Source organism: Oenanthe melanoleuca, chromosome 4 (genome assembly GCF_029582105.1).
Source record: "Oenanthe melanoleuca isolate GR-GAL-2019-014 chromosome 4, OMel1.0, whole genome shotgun sequence".
NCBI lineage: Eukaryota > Metazoa > Chordata > Aves > Passeriformes > Muscicapidae > Oenanthe > Oenanthe melanoleuca.
In genome coordinates, this window is record NC_079337.1 from 3,681,328 (window position 1) to 3,704,347 (window position 23,020).

The 23,020-nt window shown below is 38.4% G+C and overlaps 1 protein-coding gene and 1 long non-coding RNA gene across 8 annotated transcripts in view; one reads left to right on the forward strand and one right to left on the reverse strand.

Annotated features, from left to right (window-relative positions):
- The first annotated feature begins 3,188 nt into the window (after window positions 1-3,188).
- Window positions 3,189-23,020, forward strand: part of LOC130252435 (uncharacterized) — a 36,443-nt gene continuing 16,611 nt past the window's right edge. Inside the window, exons 1-2 of the long non-coding RNA XR_008840356.1 lie at window positions 3,189-3,238; window positions 19,101-19,157. This is a non-coding gene — a long non-coding RNA (uncharacterized LOC130252435). The remainder of the gene's footprint in view (window positions 3,239-19,100; window positions 19,158-23,020) is intronic.
- Window positions 5,806-23,020, reverse strand: part of PDE5A (phosphodiesterase 5A) — a 100,711-nt gene continuing 83,496 nt past the window's right edge. For 5 of the 7 annotated variants that reach the window (XM_056489974.1, XM_056489973.1, XM_056489971.1 and 2 more), the window contains 12 exons: window positions 22,706-22,881; window positions 21,258-21,317; window positions 17,981-18,127; window positions 16,397-16,522; window positions 15,051-15,145; window positions 11,808-11,895; window positions 10,609-10,709; window positions 10,437-10,514; window positions 10,014-10,077; window positions 9,718-9,792; window positions 9,194-9,277; window positions 5,806-7,892 (listed from right to left, as the gene is read on the reverse strand). In XM_056489974.1, the coding sequence (XP_056345949.1) occupies window positions 7,758-7,892; window positions 9,194-9,277; window positions 9,718-9,792; window positions 10,014-10,077; window positions 10,437-10,514; window positions 10,609-10,709; window positions 11,808-11,895; window positions 15,051-15,145; window positions 16,397-16,522; window positions 17,981-18,127; window positions 21,258-21,317; window positions 22,706-22,881 (1,229 nt within the window). In that variant the 3' untranslated portion in view covers window positions 5,806-7,757. The remainder of the gene's footprint in view (window positions 7,893-9,193; window positions 9,278-9,717; window positions 9,793-10,013; window positions 10,078-10,436; window positions 10,515-10,608; window positions 10,710-11,807; window positions 11,896-15,050; window positions 15,146-16,396; window positions 16,523-17,980; window positions 18,128-21,257; window positions 21,318-22,705; window positions 22,882-23,020) is intronic. The other 2 variants (XM_056489972.1, XM_056489977.1) reach the window with 1 other exon arrangement.

Below are 23,020 nucleotides of genomic sequence, written 5' to 3' on the forward strand. Positions count from 1 at the left end.
GTCCTACCCCAGCTGCCTGTTTGCTGAATTTCTGCTTTTATTTTGGTTCGAGGAGAATCTCCTGGAAGCTGCTGATGTGAAATCTGTTCAGCAAGAGAATTCAGCATTTGAGGATTACCTAGAAGTTTCCAGTGAGTATAGATCCATTTGTGTGATTAATTAGCAATGGGCTGCGGGTTTTAAAACTTGCTCTTGACTGTGTATTGGCTCTGATCCATAAAGTGCTGTATTTTTGAGAGTTTTTTATTGGAGAGAACTGAAGTGTAGGAGTTAATAAGATCCTGGTTGAAAAAATCTGGAAGCAAAATTTAGGATTAAAAAAGTAACAACACTGGTGTATATTTTATCAGCTGCTACCTGCTAAAGTGAATCCTAGAATTACCTAGAGTAATAGAATCTGGCCTTGTTTCAAGGAAAAAAGGGTGACAGGAAAGAATTGCCAATAAAAACAAGTGTGCTTTTCCAGAAAAGGCTAGAAGAACCTCTGGGTATTAGTGCCACACAGAGACTGAGGTGCCAGTTGCCCCATGGGGCTTTGTGTAAGGCTTGTCTAGGGTGTTTCAATTTATATCTGGAGATTCCTGTATTCCCTAATACCTGTTTGTTTAGTATTGAAATGTGATCATGGGGTGGGGTCAAGTTGTAGTCCAGTGAAATAAGAATGTACCATATTAAGTCTGCATCAGTCATTTCAGTTTCTCCAAAATTTGAACTGCACTTTCAGCTCATTTCAACATAACTTTTTTAATTATTGTGAACTTTTTCTCTTGGTTAAAATATAGCTCCAAACCCCACAAAAGGTTATTGTGATTGTCTGGATTGGTGCCTTGAATCTAATTTAATCTATAAAATAGTGAGTTTTTCTGAGTGCAGCATTATAGCAAGAGAGCACCCTGTATGGCTAAGATATTTAAATATTTGTATTTGCAGAAGGAAAAGATGGTTTCAGATTAAAATTCTTTTTTCTTAGTTTGGGCATCATGTGTCTCGTGTAAAAGCAGAACAGACGCCCAAGTTCTAGTGCTCTTTCCAGCTCAGATATGGACTTTGCATGTGACCTTGATCAAATTAACCCCTCTACTTATCTGTGAAATGGACTTTCCTTTCATTAAGAAGGTCTATATATCATAAAATTAATTGCCAGTGACTTCATTAACTACTGCAATAAAAGGATTCTGGATGCTTATGTGCAAATGTTGCACGTGTAAACTAATGCTGTGATTTAACTGTGGATTTTACTCCTAGAATTTGATGGTGTTACATGAGAGAAATCTGTGTAAACTGTAGATTTTTTTCAGCCATTTTGCAGCCATCATGAACTTGGGGTATTTTTCAGCTGAAGTGGTTTATGAAGGTGTGCTAAGAAATGCCACTGTTCTAAAACTCAGTGACAGTCAGATTCCATAGGTCTGTCCCTAATGCTTACTCTTGGGAACAAACTCACTCATGTGAGTTTTTTCCTAAAAGTCTTAAAGGGTGAAGTTTCATGGGAATGTGAAATGCAATAGCTGTCACCACTGCTGCTAAAAATGTGGCTGGAGGAGAGCTTTTGTCTTCTCCATTTGTTAATGAGGCATCAGAGCTGTACAAGAAGAGAAAGAGCTCGTGTAGTGTTCATTCACATCTTCAATAAAAATGCCCTTGCTCAAGGTCGTGTTCTTTCCAGGGCTGGGTGAGAGATGGATCCCAGAGCTTCTGCCACTTCTCAGGAGGGAATTCAAGCCTCCAGCAGGCCAGAAGGGCTGAGCAGGAGCTGGTGAGGGGTTTGTAGTCCCAGCAGCAAAGGGTGACCCGATGTTTGCAGATATGCACGGGCAGCTGTGCAGTTGCACTCATAAATTGCAGTTGGTTTGAGCAAACAGTGCTTGTGTTTTGTGCTGAGCTAAATCTGGCCCTTCATAACTTCTTGAATGAGCCTGCTGTTTGTCAGGGGTGTACATAGTTTTTGGTTTTGCCTAGAGCTAAAAAAAGTCCAGCCAGAAGTGTTGCTGTGAAGGACCTAATAGGTAAAGAACAGAAATTGCCAAGAAGCCCACTTGTCCAGAATTACTTCTAGGATCAGCAGTTTAAGCAAGATGAGACTTCAGTTGTCAAAAATAATTTTTTTCCACAGTTTTGGTTGAAGTCACTGGGCTGAATATTTCTGTGTCTTTTGCAATTGATATCCCCTCAGGAACTGATATGTGGGGGCAGAGAATGAGGATACATTTGTGTAACTCTTGTATTTGCTGGTTCTGCTTTCTGTCAGAAATAAACTGGTAGCTCTTCTGACAGCTCTCAGGAGGTGCAGCTCCAGTGCTCTCTAGTGGTCAGTGGCATTGAATTATTTTGTGTGGTTTTGAAACAAGAACTCCTTTACTGCTGGCTAAACTCAGTAGTATTCAGAAGTATCTTGATATTAAGAGATGTTTTTCTCTTCAGGATTTCTAGGACCTAGCGAAGTTACTATGAAATAAAAATTTACAGAAGAATAGTTTGAAACAGGCATTGAAAATTACACCTCAATAATATTAATTATAACAAACAGTAAAGTTTGACATCATCCTTTTTATTTTAAAAAGCATGAGAACAGTACAAAGAGAAGAATGAGGAACTAAGTAATAAGCAGAAGACTGACTAGAGAAAATAAGCTGACCTTTATGTTCTCTAGCAACTTTACAATAAGTTGGGCTGATGATTCTCTTTAGTAATGCAACTAGCTTTATTCTAAGAATTCACAGGACAGAAGCAAGACAGAACACGTAACATTCAGAAGATTTTAATACTGCTTAAAGGCAAAACATAATATACAGAGAAACCCCTTAACCTAGTACAAAAATACTGTGCCCAGAAACTATATATTTGTTCAGGAATTTTTAAAAGATAGAAGAATACAAATGGACAAACTCAGTGACTAGTGACTGTGATTAAAGTCTTTATTTAACTATAAGAGGAAGGTATGTTAAAACTATATTTACAGTGCATTTCAAGCTACATTCTTTAAGAGACACATGCAGGTGTCTGCCATGTGAATACAAAGAGGACTCAAATTCTAACTTCAGTTACATCTGTAAGGTACCTTGGGCATCAGTGGGAATAGCTGAACCAGCAAAGAGCAAATGAGGCAACTGTCACCAAGGGTAAGGGTTTGGTCCCTCTTTGCACGTAAAAAAAGGTGGATTTGACCCATTCTTTCACTTTCTCTACAGCTCAACCCAGCTCCCCCTGAGGGAAATGGGAATCACAACATTGACTTCAGGTGAGGCCCTGGCACGCCAAGCTCATGGTGGGAGTTAGTGGGAACCAGGAATTACAGAGCATTGTCACATAAATACACATTTACAGACACTGGTACTCAGGCACGAGTTCCTTTGTGGAAACAACCTTCCTCGTGTGGAAAAGATACTTTGCTGTGCAATTTCCATTCACCTCACAATGACCAAGATAAAATATCCTGCTGTCACAATTTGCTGCATTTAGCAAGTGTTGCTAATTGCCAGACAGATTCTGTGGTGTTTCTTCTTCCTATCAAAGTCCAAACCAAAAAACTCAGCCCTCATTATTTATCATACTCTAGCCAGACTCATTCTGTTATTCAAGCATGTGCTTTAAATTAATGCAAACCCCTGAAAAAGTGCAGCAGGGAACTGGGAAATAAAGCTGAAACCTTGTGGAATGTAAACTGCATGTAATCTGACATGAAGAAAAAAACCTGCAGCATCACAGAGATAAGACTGTGTACAAATAATATTATATAAATTTTCTTGAAATATGAGGTCTTTATAAAACCTTTAAAAACACGTGAATTTATTATAAGTGAGACAATTTCTTTCCATAAAAAGCCTTCTCTATGTTCTTATGCATAACTGGAAGGGACAGCAGCTGGATCACTCCTCTAATTTTAAGGGCCTAGATCTGATTCTTCATAATCTTTCTGTATAATGGGTTGGAAAATCAGTTACCTGGTAATTTTTACAAACCTTAATATGAATCAGGTAAGTGTCCTGAATTTGTCAGTTCATGCCACTGCCAGGTAAAATGTATTGCATTGGAATTCAAAAGATGCATGCAATTGTCAGGGGGTGGTGCACATAAGCAGGCTTTGCTTCTTCTGAGGAGAAATCAGCTGATCATCAGTGAAATTAATTGTTTCCTTTTATCAGTGGCTCACTCGTACATGTGCTCTGTGAAGATATGAGTAATCTACACTTAATTATAAACTGCTTCTAATTAAAAATTAAAACCATCTCCAAAATCAGCATTACATTATTTCCCCCCACTTTCTTTAGCTGTGTGAGATAACAGAAAACCTAGGCCTTCTACAGCTAATATTGCATGTGTGGCTAATTTCTTGGAAAACAAATGATAGCCATAACCCAAGAGCCTCATTGTTCTTTGGAATTAGAAGAGGTAGGATTAATCAGTAATTTCGTGTATGTTAACATAAGTAATTTTTTTTTTTCAGAACAAACCAAGAAATAGAAGTTTACTTTAAGCATTAAACTGTGCTGTGGAGCGAGTTTGAAAGAAAACATGTTTGTATCTGAGAGCAAGTAGGATACTAACTTAGTTGTATTCACTGAGAGGAGTATTAAGAATAAGTGGGACAAATTCTTGTACCCAGAGTATTTAAATCTCACATGTGACAATGGTTTCAATGGATTTAAGGCTGAACTGACAAAGTGATGAACTCCATTTCAGCTGGTTTCTTTTGTAAGCCACACTGGTTGTTACAATAGTGACAATACAAAATGAGGAGATTGTGTTTGAGAGCTGACTGAAATAATGAGATACACAGCTCACGATGAAATTAATAAAAGCTGCGTGGCTGTAATCCACCAGCTGGCTTTGAAAGCCTTGAATTCTGAAGACAGTGAACTTTAAGCAGCAAACCTGTAGCCAGGCTGGGTTTGGGGACTTTTTCCCCCATACTGTCCCCTATCTACATTCTGAAAGGAAGGAGCAGTGTCTGCAAGTGATTCAAACAAAGCCATGACAGAGAACCAGCACAGTCTGATTTTGCCTTCAGGCAGAGTAAAACACTATGTAAAGGCTTTGAATTGCATGAAATACAATGCAATGCTTTTAAGGTTCTTAAACCAGTAGTTTAAAGGCTTTGGTTTTGTAGAAATATATACAGATACAGGTAAGTTGTGATATTTAAATGTTTATTTACTAGGAACTGTATTTATATGTATGTTCCAACATTTATGGTGGAAGAGATTCTGTGGGATAAATGTGTACAGATATATAATTAAATATATGCACATACTGTATAATTTTCATGTTCATTTAAAGTCAGACTTTAAAAAATGTAACATCATGCCCTTTTTTTCAAGTCAAAGATATGAACCCAGCACTCCTCTGTAGCATTTATAAATTTAGTTATAATAAAGCTTTGCTGAACATACAATATAGCAAAGAAATATGGAATATTAATGTCAAAGTTTCATCACTATACTGTGATATCATCATAATTATCTGCTGTGTTGTCACCATGAGTTACTACTCTCAACCATAATAGCAAGAACACACCTTTATATACATATATTTTATTCCTATTTATATTAAATATGCATCTCATCAGTTAGCACAATAATTAGATTTCAGTATCTCAAGCACTCAAGGAAAAGACTATACAAGGACTATGCAAATTCTTAAGCAAACTTTTCTATTTATCAAAAAAGTACCTAAAGTCTTTTTTGGGGGGGTTTTGTTGAGGGGTCAGGCTGCTGTCACCTGCATACTGTCCATGCATAGAAATACACATATGGAGTACTGCAAAACAGCAGTCCTGGAATTCTTAGTGAGTGTTGAAATCCATCCTTTTTTTTTTTTTTTTTTTTTTAATTTGTTGGGACAGAATAAGGAGAAGTACTTCTGTAGAAAAATGTTTTTAAATTCACAGCTGCAATAATTTATTGGTGCTCACTAGAGAAGCTTGAGATAGGACTTAGTGACAAATAATTTAGGGTGGCAGAAATGCTGCTGACTTTCAGAATACCTTGTTCTACATTTAAAAAAATATCAACTCTCTAACTCAGTGTCATCAAACATTTTGAAACATTTGCTTCATCCTTTCTTAGCTTCTGGCATCATTTATCTAAATGTAGAAATTGATACAGAGGGGGAGTTTTCCCTGTCTTTTTGACCAGCTCTTATGAGTTGGGTTGACAGTGTCCTGGGAAGAAGAATTTATTGCAGTTTCCAACTAGAATTTCCTGGGTTATTGTGATAGAACTAAATTCCCACACTTCAAAGTGCAATGCCAAATGTGCTACTTTTGCCAAGTACAATTGCTGATTTTAACTAAAAAATCCTTATCATAGATTAAAACGCTAGAACATTTTGTGTGTCTCTGTGCAGCCAAAGTTACATGTGCTGCTAATAATGCATTTTAGACTGCTGACATTCATCTCCTTATCCTGTCTACCTAAAGAATAGTACTTTCCTTGTATTCCTCTTTGAGATTTGTCCAATGTGTATATTTTCTTTAATTGGTTCCCAATTCAAAACCATTTTTATTAATAATTTCATTTAAATAATACACTAATATTTTTTACTATTGCAAATTAATTGATTTCTTACTTTTCAGAATGTTAATGCCTCACATACAAATGGCAGATCCCTGTAGCACTCTTGGCTATTTTTGCTTTTGGCATTGTTTTTCTATTTCTTCAAGACACTATGATTAATAATTTTTAACTAATGTTGAAAATGATTTTTAAGAGATGTTAACATGAAACTTCCTTCTAAGTGGTCATAGCCATTTCATAGTAACACTGGCCTGAGGAATCAGTCACTGATGGTCACCAGGAGCACGCTCTTCCTGCATCATTCTGATTCAGCTTTCCACCTCTTGCTCTTGCAGTCATTCTTTTCTGCCTGTGATCCAGTCTGTTGGTTAGATGATGTTAAAATCAACTTCCAAATGAAGTTAAAACCCACATACAAAACCAATCTTGTTTTTTTTCCATTTCTCTGTGTGCTTCTTGCAGCTTTCTATGGGAGCCATTCTTCCGTGGCAGCCTGTCAGTTCTGTTGGGAAGTTTCATCTGTCTTCAAGCAGTTTCCATTGGCCATGGGTAACTCAGACACCTCTACCACACAACTCCTGAGACTCCCATTGCCTAGTAACTCACAGGGGTCATAGAAGTTTCTTCAGCTGGAATAACGTATTTGCTAAGACATCCATCTAATATGGAAAAAACCCAAACCCTACCGGGTGAACAGTTTGGGGGTTTTCACCTCAGAGCCCAGTTCTGCTTTCTGAGAGAGGTTAGAAATAATTTATGCTGGAATAGGCTCCCCAGAGTGAGTCCCAGTCTTTCCTCTAAACCTCTGGAAGGAGAACAGGCAAGACTGCTCAATACTTTTATAACATAACAGAGCAAGATGGGAAGAGGGAGAGAAAAGGTGCAAAATGCAGTAGTTTTTCAGATACTGGCCACAACACAATCACTAAACAACTATGTACATCTGTAAAGCAACAGGCTCTCAGGCACAGTCAGTGCCTGCACCACCCACCTGGTGGGGTGGGGCAGCAAAAACCACCCCTGCAGGACTTTTTCCATCTCAGTCAGATGTAATAAAAGAAACATATTGTCTTCAGGTAATCTTGGCACCTACACGGTCATGCTATATCTTGAAATGTGGAAAAAATAATACAGCAGTGGCAAAACAGAAGCCAAATTCATACAGTGTTTAGCAAAATGCAGAACTCCCCTATTACTGTGTCTGCTATGTGAACTTGAGCTTGTGGTGGTGAAATCAGCATCTCAGTTCCGTTTGCCTTGGTTGCTTTCTCCATTGATCAGGTTCTCTTGCTGCTCAGCCAAGGCTTGCCATTTCTGCCTGTTTTTTCTGCAGCCATCCAGCAAAGGGGAGCAGGCCTCTGACACATGTGTTAGGGCCTGAAATAAATGGAGAACATGGAAAACAGATGGCATTCCATTTTTAATTTAAAAATGGAGACTCAAACACATCTCTTGTATTTTTTTTTAGATGTCTGAACTTAGATGTCTGACTTGTTGATCATTCATTGCCCTGGTTACCTAACACAAGAGCTAGGTACAATTTGGACTAGGATCACTTGGTAACTGTAGATATAAGCAGCAGTGCATATTTCAGAGTAAATAATTCCAGTTTTCCTGGTCTTTTCATAAATGGAAAAATAAAGCTCTCCTCTAAAAGGAAGAATTATAGATGTTCAGGCTCTAGAACTGTGGGCATTCAAGCCTTCTCAGGTGTTCTGTTAAAGAGTTCTCTGTTTGTCCAATCTGTACCCTTGCAGAGACACTCAGTCTTCTACCTCCTGCTGGAGACAATTTTCTGAGGCTTCAAAGCAGTTCCTGACAGTTTCTACAGCACAGAAACACTTGATTTTCAGGGACAGCAATTAGTAGCTCCCTTTCTCTATCCCTGCTTCATTTGAACTGGTGAATGTGCATTCTTTTTAGAAAAGTTTGTGTCAGAGGGAAAAATTCAAGTAATCATCCTGTTCCTTGCATTGGAAGGTTCTTAAGAATTTGGTTATCTGTTCATCTCCCTCCTTTTTCTCACCTAGGTTTCTGTAAAATACTTGCTGCAGTTCAAATAAACAAGACTTTCACTCTGAAGCTGTACTGGTTTAAAAAACCCCCAGAAATCATTATGTTGTGTTTCACACTATATTTGACCAAGCAGCTTCTCATACAGTTTGTGACCAGGACAAAAAAGTGAATTATCTCATGCAATGCTTTGGTGTGTGATGAAAGAGAAGAAGAATGGGATAGGAAGTATTAAAATTGGGTCAATTTCCTATACATAGCATATCACATCACCTTTTCTATGACAAATTCTGAATTCTTTAAAAATTTTAAGCGTTTTCTGTCAATGCAAACCTTTCCCTAGAGGTCAAAGTATTAGTTTTGTGACTTTCCCTGATAATCCAGGATATAACCCAGGAAAATAACACCAATTGCAGAGAGCACAGCATTTTAACTAGGTTTTAAAAATTGTGAAAAAATACATTGATCAGACAAATACACAACTAATTATAAATACTAAAATAACAATTTCTTCAACAGAATAACGAAGAATATGTAATATGAAATAAATATTTTCTAACTGAGGGTCTAGTTTCTAATTTGATTTATATTCTAATTATAAATCTCTGTCTACCAGTGAGCAGCTCTGGTTTCAGATATTTGCTGTTCTTCCTTAGGGACCATACCTCATACAGCTGCAAACAAACAGCATCTATGAATCCAACCTGCATGCTGGGAATTTTGTTTTTCTTCTCTCTGTTCATTAGATCCTGCAGATAATAAGTAAACAAGCTCTGTGTTTAAATGCATTAAATAAAAACACAACCAAAAGGGAGAGTCTGAAATTAAAAAGCAGCACAGCAAGCTCAGCACAGCAGGGCATCGTTACAGGTGTTCCAATGAAGGGAATTGGACTGCATGACTTCCCTCAGGAGACTGGCTTTGGAACCCAAATTACCAGGCAAACGTACTGGGTTCGAATAGCTGCTAATGGGTACCAATTTAGGAATGTATTTCCTAGCCCATTTAGTAACACTGACCTAAAGGAAATAATACTGTCTGTTCTTCTGGATCAGAAATAGTGACACATTATTGGTGTTTTGGAACCACTAGGAAGACAGGGAAGGAGCTGGTCCTGTATTGTGGCCAGTGGGGGAAATTTTAGGTGCTGTTTGCAAGACATTTTGCAAGAGATGATTCTGCCACTTACCGTGGGCTCTATGTTGAGTTCCTTCCGCTCTTTATCTCCTTGATCAAAGAACTCTGTAGCCACAAGCTCAGCAATCTGTAAGAGATTTCACTCATTTGAGAGCTCTACAAGTTTGCTTGCTACCTACAAACAAGAGTGGTCCCTATCTCTCCCTAGTATATATCATATTAGACCTCCCACACATTGTGAGACTCCAGCTCAGCATTCCACCACTGCCTTTGCAATAAGGACTGTGTGGAGGAAATAAACTTTAATGCAGTTTGCATTTAAGGAAATCTTAAAAATTCAACACATACCCGTTGCTGAACTGGCCATGGTTTGGTTATGGCTGATAAGTCACAAGCAGTCATCAGCATTGCTCTGCAGAACAAACAGAAAAGAGGGATGAATTACTCCATGTGAAATGTATGTAGCCACCAAGTCGAGTGACTAGTGTTTAAATAGAACAGTGAATTTCAAGGAATGCCCAAGTCAGAAAAACAAGTGAAATTAAAGCAAAGTTATAAATGTAACTGCCTCTGTGTAACAAAGTTTCTTATACAGGTTGCACATTTAGTAGTTCACACCCAGGGAGTTCAGTGACCTCTGTGACAATGCCAGCTTGTACTGGCCAGAGCACAGAGAGCTGCTGAGTTTAATGAAGTTCACAGCAACACAGTGTAGGAAACTGGGTACCCAGTAATACTAACTGACTTCTTGATTATTCTGCTTTTACTTACAAAAATAGCTCCTTTTGTGAGGGGTCTTCCCAATTAAACTGCTTCTTCCTTAGAAGTTCGAAAAATTCTCCTCTCCTCCTTTAAAAGAAGTTAAAACAAAAGATTTTGCAGGATGCTGAGATGATGCTAATATCCAGCAGTGATTATCCAGCCAAAGTTTCCTCTGACTTACTTGATGTATAGTGCCAGGTCCGTGGCAAGAATGGCTTGTTTTATCATTTTCAGTGTAGCCTTGTATTCTTCAATGGAAAGGTTGCTGAGAATCTGATTTCCCTTTACAAAAAAAAGCAAAAAACAGTACTATCAGTAAAATGGGCAACAGCACACCAGTTTGCTAAAGTGTCTGTAAAATACCAAGTTGCTTGCTGATATCTGAGGTCTTTCTTTTACCCTCCGTCCTCTCGCAGATTCCCTAGTTTAAAAATAAAAATTCCAGTCCTCTTGAGTAATGGCAGACAGCTGAACAGCAGCAACATCATCACTGACTATTACAAAATGAAACTGCAAGCAAAGCAACATCAAAGCCTTCAAATCCATTTCATTCATTAAAATTACATCTGTCACTGGCTGTATCACAGCTTCTCTTTCCTCTTCCTTCCCCTCCCCAAAGCAGAGGAATTAAAACAGATTCCCATACCTACCCATAAACCTCTAGTAAATGAATATATTTTCCTTTTATGAAGCAGCATAAAAAGTTATTAAATAGAAATATAAGCTCAGCAGCCCCCTGTTAAACCAAAGCACTACAAAGCTGATGAAATGGAACTCTCCTCAATTGTTTTTCCATATTTGCCTATCTGAATAGGAAAGGATCACTACAATACAAAGGGTGCCAGAAGTACCACAACCTGTGGCACAAAAGGAGCAGTCCTTTGAAAGGATTGTGAATGCTAAATAATTGGCCTTGAGAATTAGTTAATAGCTTCAAACAAGAAGAATGTAATTTTATTTGCATATTTACTAAACTTAGGTTTGGCTTCACTTTGGAATGTCAACATGAGCAGTGTTTGGTTTGGTCTCATCAGGGCTGCTTTGTGTGTGTGTAGGCTGGAATGAGAGGAAGGACTGGGGTTTGTTTGGTGGTTCTTAGAGGTCATGAAAATGGCAGCAAAGCTTTTTGTTTCCTTTGGTCCAAGGAAGCAGGTACTCAGAAGCATGTTAGCAAGGCTTCCCTTATCAGGCAGCACTTGGAAGGCTTTGGTGGCACTCAGCAACAGAACTGTGATTTCCATGTTGCTGCATTTGCTTTCTTTACCCAAAAAGGAAAAAGGAGCACTTAAGAATATATAAGGGTGGGATTGTATCCAGAAGCTAAAAATAGCAAATAGAATAGTTTCCTTCAGCATACACAACATGGAACATGGCACTCACTGGACTATTCAGGATCATAAGGCATTGGTCAAAATGATGATGCTCCATGATTGAGTGGCAATACAGCTGAGCCAGTGGATGTTCGCTTCTGAGGAGGAAAAGGAGGGAGAAATCAAATTAGACAAACATATTAGTGATCCAGAAATAACTTCCCTTTTAACATCCTCTTGCAGGAATACAGATAAAAAGATAATGCTGTTCCTTTGTCAGAGAACTTTACAGCTCTGGTTTTCTGCCTTCTCTACCTGTAGAGACCAGTTGCATGCACGGAATGAGAATGTAATACAAGGTTTCATAAGCTGTGAAAGTTCCTGTCTAGAAAGCAAAGGTAACACGGAGAGCTCATTCACAAGCACAGTTTAGGAGACAGTTTTGGTTTCTGCCTGGCATATTTAGGCAGCTCAGCTGCTGAGCTTAGAAGTAATAATGCAAACCTAATAGGAAACCCACTGAAACCAATGGAAAAATTCCTGCTGACCTCAGTGCAATATGGTGCTGGGCCCAAAAATGTTGATAAGCAATTTCTTAGTTTTAGTAACCGTACTGGTGTTTCATCACCACTATTGTCACGACCAAACTACTACAACATTGTTACCTACCCTTTGCCCAGGGTAAAATCCAAAAGGGAAACTGCTTAGAGGCCAACAGTGACACTGATTGTACCACAGGCAGTGGAAAACAGCAGGAAACAAATTGTGTAGGTACAGAACTTGAAAATACCTTAATGCAAAACCTGAAAGTCTAGAAAATAGAATTTGCTCTTAGTGTAGCTTTAGTCAAAATACAACTGAAGTCCTCTTCCTTCCTTGAGGATTTCCAGTTTCTCCCCATTCCTTGTTGAATAATCCAATTCTTGGCTTTTGCTGCTCTTATTTTTAACCCCTGGTCCCACCCTGCATATGTAATCTCTTCAACTAAATCTGGATTCTTTTGGAAGTCTATTTTACTGATGATCCTGGACCTATTACTCTAATTATAATCTGACCTTTAATCATGTCAGTAGCTCTTTTTTAGCATATAATTCGTTGAGGTTTTCTGTATGGTTAAGGACCATTCACAAGACTTAATGGCTGTAGGATTGGGTCCCTGTGTGAGTGCACAGAGGCTCAAATAAAAGTCATAAGAGGAGACTCTGGGGATTTAAGAAGCACAAAAATGTGGAGAGAAAGATGGAAAGACAAACAACAAACCCAGAAAGGGAGATTAAAGGATGCAAGGCCCTGAGGAATATGGGCTGGCTGCCCAGCAGCTCCTCCGAGACCACCACAAAAGGGGCATAGAGCAGATGTACTCATGTGTTTCTGTAAGGAAACAAACCACAGGATGGTGCCAACACATGCTGGGTGAAATTCCCACTGAATTAAGTGGGATGCATATTGTGTTCCTTAGAATTCATCCTGACTGGAGAAAGAAATATGTGAGAAATCTCTTTGGTTATCTTCCCAAATACTGCTCCAAACTACAGCTTGCTTGATACTCACAGACCCTGGCTAGGGCTGGAAATAAATTCAGGTCCAACTTCTGTAGTGGCACTTCTGTGAAACCCCCACTCCAGGCCAAAGGGCACCCGGCTTTCTGAGCAAAGGGGTTTGGTTATGCAGCTTTCTATGCTTACTGCTTTGCATGTGGGATTGGAGCAAAAAGAAAATTACCCCCCCTGAATAACTAGCAAAAGGCCTTCAAGCAGTTCCCTTTCTGTAACTTCTATGGGCAGAACAATTTCAATTTTTGAAAGCCTGCTGCTTAAGAAAAGAAGCGTACACTGAATATCCACTCTCCCTGCTTCAAAGGAAAAAACAAATGGGATCTGTTCCTAGAAATAAAAACTTTTGTATTTATTTTTAAAAAAAGAAATTCATGGAACTTTCTACTGAGAAAGGAATTAAGCTGTAGCCATCTCAGCTTTACAGCATGTGTAAACGTTAGATTTTGCTGTCTATGACACTTTCCCAGGACATTTTTGAGAGGAGATGACGCATCTCCAGATGTCTTCCAGGAAATTTATTTTTAAATAAATAAAGCAAAAAATAGCTAACTAGTTCCAATCACTGCAAGGCTACAGTTACTGCTGGAATCCTCTATTACCAAGGTCACTCTTCTAATGTTGTGGAGTTTGTTTGTTTTTTTTTCTTTACACATCAGTCACTCTTACTCCAAACATATAAAACTGAAATGCAGGAGCTGTGCTTCAGCTTACTTATTTTCTGCCTCTCAGTATCCTGTACCTTGAACACACTTTTCCTCCCCTACTATCTTACTTTACCCATAGTAAGAACAGCAGACAACTTCTTCACGGGTCACTTCAAAACCATTCTTCAGCTCTGTCAGAAGAAGATACAAGCACACATTTCTGGGTATCTTCTGCCCATCTCTAGTCAGACCTGTACACACTGCCCTATCACAGGAATCACATTAAGCCATGCTTTAAATCAACTGAAGACTTATATGTTGTTATTTGAAGTGATACCAAATTCACTGGATTGGAAACTATTAATACATTTTAAAAAACCCAGTATCTTTAGTTAAAAATTTAAATACGGGGGAAATTTTAGACTTGTTCAAATATTTCATTTTGATAACTTCAAACCATAATATTTTGTTTAGTAAAATTATTTTTTCAATGTTTTAAATATATTTTGCCTTTTTGTATTGTAAAGGCCTTTCTGTAATTCCAGATTGGATGAAAGTTAAAGAGTGCAGATAACCCACAATCAGTGCAAAACAGCCATACATTTTAAATGTGATTTTAACTATGTAACATTGTAAATAACTTATAATTCTGCAAAAGTGTGGCTAAAGTAAGAGTAAAACAACCTGAGTTCAAAACAGTGGGCAGACATGTCTGTATCAGAGTGCTGCAGATCTCAGTGCTGTGTTGGCCCAGATGAGAAGGGGGTAGCTGGGTTGAGCAGGGAGTGACCTGAAGAGCTGCACGTTTCCTACACACTCTCCCTTGGAAGCTGCAGCCTTTTGCTGTCACTTTATGGGAAATGGAGGAGGAGACTTTGGGAATTGAAGCAGGAAAATGTTGTCCCTGCACAGCAAAGGGTTCATCAGCAACTGAGGCTGTGCATCTTTGGCCTCGTGAATGGTTCTGCCTGTTCTTGCATTTTCTGCTTTGTGCAAACCTGCTCCTTGGCATAGCCCCACATCACCAAAGCAGTCAAGTTGTACCTAATGTAGCTCTGTGCTTGTGTTTGTTCACTCACTTGTTTTTGTTTAACTTCTCTAAGACCCACTTACCTTTGTATGTAAGAGTTGTTCACTCCTCTGTGATCCAAATCATGGCTCAGAGTTGCTATCAGCAAAGCCAGAGTTTCTAAGTCAGTCAGTTTGCTCTGTATGCAAAAAGTAATGCCAGAAGTGAGTTGTGGATCTATTTAGTACAACGTGTTTTATATCTGCTTTCTAAACAATGAGATCTACTCTTACTACAGTCAAAAGACAGCTCAGTTTGGAAATGATTGATTTTATGTTTCTGCTGGGAAGACGCATGTCCCAATGCTTGCCTTTCCCCTCAAACTAGAAAAAAATTGAGTTATGTTCAATGCTGTTCAGCCTCCAGAATCTAGGACATGAGAATCAGCAGGGAGTGAATCCAGCATAGTTAAGAATAAACAATTTATGGAAATTGCAGTGGAGACTGTCAGGATTCCAAAAATAGCAGGCAAACTATCAGGATCATCAGAGATTGCTCGACCGCACACAGAACAAAACTATCATGTCCATTCCAGCAGGGAAGGAAGATGGATGTCCTTGCCTTGGTCTCTTTCAGCACCTTTTTTCATTTTCATTAGTGAGATAAAGTTTCTAGAGGAAAGAAATGCCTCTTCCTCACTGGTATTGGGTTTTGGCCTACAAATGGGATTTATTTATGCTCTCAGAAGTGCTTACTCTAAAGCAGTATAAACCAACTAGTAACAACTGTCTGTAATCAAACTGAACAAACATATTTATTCAGAACAAACAGAAACATTCTGTTTCCTACACAAATATAAAACCAAAACCTAAAAACATGTTTTGGAAGAATCTAGAATCAGTATCTTATTTAGAGGATCATCTAGCCCTAATCACAATGATTAGGTTGTTTCTTAAATTATTAAGTGTCTTTTTATGTGAAAGGTTGAAAATTTGTTCAAAAGCATTAGAACAAACATTTAAATATTTATTTCTATGCTTTTATGATCTGTTGCTTATCTAAAGCTGTATTCAGCTCTGCACTTGAAGTTAAAAAATTCCCGTTGAAAAATTTAAGGAAACATCCTGAAAATGGGTCAGCCTTTTCTTCTTCACTTCTTTTGATTTGCTTGTGGCGTAAGCGTTAACTTTAGTAAAGGACATAACCATGTATGTGCCTTATTTGAGATATTTCCTTTGGGAACATCCTGGTAACCACTTCCAAAGGATTTAACTGAAATGGAGAACAAAAAACCACAGCAGCAGTTTCACAAAGCAGGCTCTCATAGCCAGAAGTCTTCAGCAGAAGATTCCACTGGCAATACCATGCAATGGTGAATATCTTATTGACATGAAAAGCAGAGCTGTGCATCATTAGAGAATGTGTCTTAATGGAGGAAGTGGAAATGTACCTGAATTTTCCCAGATTTCAGAGCAGCAAACATGCACTGTGCTGTGTTAAAGGCGTGTCTCCAATTGTGATAAGCAACGTTCTTCCGATAGTTTTTCTTCACACTTAAAATCCATCTGCAGAGAACCTTTAAGAAACAGCATCACAGAGATGTGTTTTCATGAGAACAGATTTCTAATACATCCAAGCTTCCTTAATCCCATTTGGAAACTCTCTTACTGAAAAAAGAATCCATTCAACTCAATTTTAAGTTCAAACATAACACACTTGTAAATGTGAACATAGATGAGAGCATGGCTTACTAGTACAGCTCCCAATTGAGTGTGTAGTACTTGTGAGTTTGGGATTTTATTGCTAATGGCTAAATGTTAGTGGCATTGCTGTTAATTCAGAAACTGAGGCATGTTGAGATACCTGAGAGAAAAAAATCCTTTTTGATAACGACATATTTGATAGCGAAAATTTGTTTATTATTTAATCCTCTTAAAAGTTGTTTTGAAAATGAACAGGCAGCTTTTTCCTCCTATCAGCTTGTCAAAACCCAAGCAGAACTGGACTTTGGAAAGCAAACAAATGTGACACAAAGATTACTATGTCGCAGGGTAGTTTCTTTTTTTATGCAGGAGGAAAGCATGTCCTGGATGTTTTACTCAACAGTATTAGAAATTATGGGTTATAATTTTATATACATAGATATCTACATATATACATATACCCATTCTATTATCTTTTTTTTTTTGGTAAGGAAGTGACAGGTCTGAAGGTCAGGTAGTAATTTGATGTTGGGCCATATTCCCTAAGGTTGTTGACCTTACTGCAGATGTGAAGCTAAGTCTAGGATATCCAAGAGATCAGATTAGGTAATACAGCACTCTTGGCCCTTGAACTCTTCTAATCTAAATTGGTCTATAAATTGCTGATCCAGAAAATAATTACATGTTTTCTTTAACTAATGTGTTTGCCTATGAAGCCCTATAAATTAATCTTTCATTTTGATACCAATTTTGATGGTTTTGTTGAAAACATTATAAATCAATAGTAATGTACTTAAAAATGGAGGTTTCTGCAAATAGATATTGTGTGCACTGAGCAGAGAGGCTGATTTTCTATTTTACCTGTCTTGATCCCTCTCACAGATGTACTGGTAAAAACCTTCAGGGAAATTCCCACAGCCCATCTAAGTTTTCATCTGCTTCAGTCTTTACTATCTCCATAACCATGAAGTTCCCCCAGTCTCTAATCTATTCCTTTGTAGAGAAAGACTAAGATAATTACTGCCACACATGGACATAGTGAACAATGTTATTGTCCTCTTTGTAAGTTTTTCACTTCCTGGGGAGTTGCTATCCTCTCCCTCCTCAGTATTCTGTTTTCCAATCCATTAATCATAGACTGTAAAATTATTAATCCTTCAGTAGAACAAAACTGAGGATAGATCCCAATTCTTTATATACTTTCCTAGTTTGCTAATTACTCTTGAATACAGATGTCCAATTCTATTTACTGTGGGATCTGTTTCACTGCTCTGAATTGCTAATAATTAAGCTGTCTCTTTCTGTGGGGCAGTATTTGGGAGCAACCATACCTCATGTTTCATTTGGAAATTTTGCACCAGGTTGAGATCTGTGAACATTCGAATTGTGCACAGTGTTGTTTCAAAGTCTGACAGCTCAAAGTCACTGAAGTAGAAGTCAGTCAGGTTGAGAGTTTGTGCAGATGGCACTACAGCAGCCTGGAGAAGAATGAGAGAACACAGCTTAGCACTAGGGCAGAGAAAGCAGAACAAATACCCACTTTTTCAACAGACTAATTGAAAGAGAGACTAAATTTTACCTACATGTGATACTGAAAACTGATGATTGCTTCTCATTTACTTCCCCATGCCTCTCTTGTTTGACACTTCCTTATTACCTTAGATTTAACAAGTACTTGTCCATAGATCAAGAGAATAAAGATTGAATTACCTGGTCAGTCTGGTTATCTAAATCACCCAAGGCAAATTGCAACCAAAAGTATTGATGAAATTGGGAGAATGAGAAAATAAGGCAGTGGAGTTACATGTTTGTTTTTATGGATGTGCAGACAGCAAAATCTGTAACTGTTGTCATTTTTCTAAAAGTGGCAAGGAAAGAGATGTCAGTAAAACACATTTGCTAACAGAATCCACATTCAGCACGGTGGGAGTTAGAACATGTCCACAGGCAGAGCTTTCTCAGGGCTAGGAACCTGAAAAATTAGAGTTCATCTGTGATCAGTAATCTTTAAAACCCCTGGTCAGTGGTTTTGGTGCAGTTTGCATACAACCATAAACCTTCAGTGTGAAGTTCGAAATTACAAGGTGCACAATACACCTCCCCTCCTGTATGTTTTCAAATCTGAGTTTTTAACTGTCAGTAATATCTCCATGTATTTCACCCCTTTTCTAGTTACAAAATATATTTATATCTGTTGCCCTTCAAAATACCAGTACTGAGGTTATGCTAAGTTTCATATTAACTCTTATATTAACAAAATAAATGCTAAGTCTTATACTATAGAACAAAATTTAGTGTCATTTTCTGCAGTAGAATAAAAGGTGAGGTTTTCAGTGCTTCTGCTTTAGAGTTGTTTCACCTCAATATGACTGTGGTCCAAAGAAAATCAGATAAATCTGAAATGGTGAAGGAAATAAACCCTTGTGTTTATCTTCATCTCTGTAGTTCTAGGGGAAAACATTTCTCCAGTGTGGGCAGCTGTGTTCCAGAAGGCTGAGGAACTGAAAAGTAAGCATTTGTCATGATCTACAATATCAGTACATGTAACATGCAAATCCATAGCATTATGGCTGGCAGCCTCTGTTCCATATCAGTTCGCTGTCCTCTCCCTTGTGTATCAGAATCAGGAAGCCATGAAAGATTACAAAAAAGAACATTGACCCAGGGAAAAAATGCACCATTCTTACACATTTCTTGTGCCAGTAATTTTGTGTCCCTGTTTGGATACATGTGGGATTTCAGCTGTGAGCACATGAAAGGCCTGCATGTTCAGTGGTAAATAATGCAACTCTTCAGCAAAGCTACTGACATAATTCTGAAAAACTGCAACTGCAGGCTGGGATTTCACAAGGAAAGGGGCTGGAAGGACACAGAATGAGCTCAAAAGAACACCTCACTTCATTTATAATTTATCTTCCCCTTCCTTGATCTCCTGCCTTTTACAGCCACAACAGTAAGTTTCATTTCCGCTGAAACATAAAAACCCTGCACTCTATAGCAGTTTATAGTGTTGTTTAACCAGATTAGCTATTTCCTTTTTCACTTACTGAAGGCACTAGGACCTTTTGCCTCCTGTTTTACAGCACAAAAGTTCATCAGCTATTTCAATTTCAATTTATTGAGCTATGGTTTCTGTAAATACACTGGTAGCATAAAGAAGGCTGTGAAAAACATGGGACCACTGTGTGGCAACTATAAAGAGTTTTGCTTGTTTCATCTGCTTTGGATGATAAAACACAGATTGTAGACAGTACCGAGGCTCAAAAGAGATGACTGATGCCATAGGGCAATTCTGTAGTATGTGGAAATGATTAAAGTAAAAAATTTGACTGCAGCATATTCCAGAAGGCAGATAATCAATAGAATATAATAGTGCCAGTTGGAAGAGCTCTACAACCATCTTCTAGTCCAACTACCTGATAAGTATCTATTTTCAGAGTATTTAGAAGCAAAAGGTATATCCAGAAAAAAAAAAAAATTAAACTATTTCCACCATCTTTATACAACGAGTGCAAAAAAACCCCCTAAAGTAAAAATGTTATGAGTGCAAATAAAATGGTCTGTGCTTGTGCTCTGGTATCACCTTAGAGAGCAGTGGCTAACACAGGCCTGTGCTAGGAAGCTGTGGGCAGTTCAGCCATGCAGATGGACACTGGCCTAATTCTGGGTTTGCTGTGGTTCTGTGTCATTGAGCAGTACTGGTGGAACCACAAAGATTCCATCACAAGCCCTGAAGAGAAACCTTAGGAGAAGAGTTGCACTCTGGTCTTGTCATGGCTCTTTATTGATGAGCAGCGGCGTGGTAGGACTGAGGTTCAAAAATCTGAGTGACACCATTCTAGAATTATCCTTAGTCTCACACCTTGTTGTGTTGCTTGGCCAGACCAGTCCATGCTACCCAGCTCAGGGTCCCCTATGCTCCCCTTCCTCTCCATCCCTCCCATTTGTTTTTGTGCAGTAGGGGTGATGCTGTTTCCCTGGAACAGCTAGCTGCTGAAGGCTTGGAGAAACTAAGCACATGCTGAGCTTTGAAATGCACTTGAAATCCTAGCTGTAGTTATTCCATAGGCACTGGCTTCTAAACACAGAATTAAACATGATCAGAACAGGACACTGCACAGAAAAGCAACCATAAAAAAATTTAAATCATTGCATTAAAAATTCAATACAGGATTTATGTGTAAGGCCATAAAGCTGCACCCATACTTGAGATGTTTGAAAGGTACCAAAACTGTAAGATATACAGTATTCACACTCAGCTGCAGAATGGAGAGTTCTTAACATTTTGCTTCTGGAATACTTAATCATTATGAGTTTGATACTGACATTGCATCAGTGACTGTTTCAAACTCCTAAAAAAAAAAAAATCAGTCAGCAGAAGTCTGGTTCTCACAGTGCTCTGGCCAGCTTTTACCTCTCACTGTAGACGTTGTAATATTTCCCTTTTATGTGATTCAGCTCAGGAACCCATCACTATAAGCTTCACTGTCATTTTTATTTCTGGAACATATGCTTCTGCCCCTTTAGGGATCACATCTGTGTACAGGACTGCTCTTGGTTTTTCTACTAAAGCAATATTTCTAAAGTAATAGTAAAAAATTCAATTACCACTGTTACCTGCAGCTCCCTCGTTTCCTCCTCAGCAGCAGAAGCATGGTATGAGAGAACCTATGGAAGAAAAAAGCAGGCCTTAGTACAAACAAAAGAGCGATGTGATAACAAGATACTTTTCTTAGAGCAGGTTTTTCAGCATTCCACTGCATTTTCTTATGAAATCTTCTGTCCATGCACATGAGCCAGTTTTAGGGGAGCTCTCTGAATGCATATGGGGAAATATCTGCATCTTTTGCAAATCTCCCACAGCACAGAATCTTCTTGAGATTATTAGGCTAAGAAAACATAAATAGCTTCCATAAAAGAGCAAAGAAGTCTGATTTTCATGGCCCACTTTCAAAGACAAATAATACATGAAACAGCTCTTATTATGAGCCTGACGTTATTGTCATAGTAATTATTTCAAGAGTTTATTTAGACATGAAAGTTCTACCCTAACTGAAGCTTGGTACAAAAGTCCGAAAGACAATGTATTAATTTTAAATTAAAAAAAAAAAAAAAAAAAAAAAAAAAGCGCTCAGATTTTTAACTATTGAGAACATATGACATGAAAATATTACAGAGTTTTATTTTTTTTGTAAAGAATCCATTTTATATGCTAACCTATAATCTGGTTGGAACTTCCTGTATTATCTATAAAGTGTTATAGTAGGAGACAGAATTGCCAATTTGCCATATAAGTAAATGATTTTGACAATAGTTTTACCAGCTTTTTTATTTGACATGACCTAATACAGGTTTATTTGAGAACTGTAAAGAAGCCACAGGGCACATAATCCCATTTTAGGAGTTCTGCAAACACTCCTGTTTACATAATGAATGTTAGGAGATCCAAAGTCTACACATTTTCACTTTCAGCTTCAAGTTATCACCCCTGAGTAATTCAGCTTCTCAAAACTAAAGACCACTTCAGCTGTGAAGCTTAAAAGGAACCAATTCACAGGCTGGGACCGAATGATGTTCATCTTGATATGGTTTGTGGAGTCTGAGCAAATTGCTGAGAACCTACAATAATGCTGCTGTTTCTCCTTACACTGGTTTGCCTGAAGGACTGAGCCAAAATTATCACAAAAACCCTCAGACAAGAAGAGGAAGCCCCTTAATCTGCCAAAGCATTTCCCTCTTCCTACGCAACAGAATGCACCCACTGTGCTGCCAGTGTGCAGCCTCGTGGAGAGGAAAAGATGCCTCCAGCTCCAGCTCCCCCTAAATCTCAGGAGTGAACTTAGGACACAATACCAAATTCAAGAGTCTGCTGGCAGAGTCAGAAACAAGCAGAAAATTCCTGAGCAGCTCAGCAGCCCAAATGCTGCTCTCCTGAGGGATAACAATCCCTGTTCAGTGTCCCTGTGAGTAGCTGCACTTACGTGCAGAACAGAGAGGCTCTGGGAACATGAGGCTCTCTTTGGGGCTAATTAAGGACCACCTAGATTTGGGCTCACCTCTAATGTCACCATCTGCTTGGCCATGGCTCTTTCTACAGCCTCGTACATCTGTGTGTTCTGGATCCCCAGGCCACAAAAGATGACGAATGCTTCCAGGAACTCCTCATCATTTCTGTTGAAAGCCTTGATTTTTCCTGATTTTTCTTCCATCTTATTCACAAGCTGGCAAACTCCTGTGTCAGGACATAGAAATGAAAGGAAGTAATACAGAGAACATATCACTATTGGGAATTAAGTTTAGGACACATTAGCCTACAGTATAAACCACCAACATACAGAAATGACACACAGGAATGCTGTAGGATTTTCCTT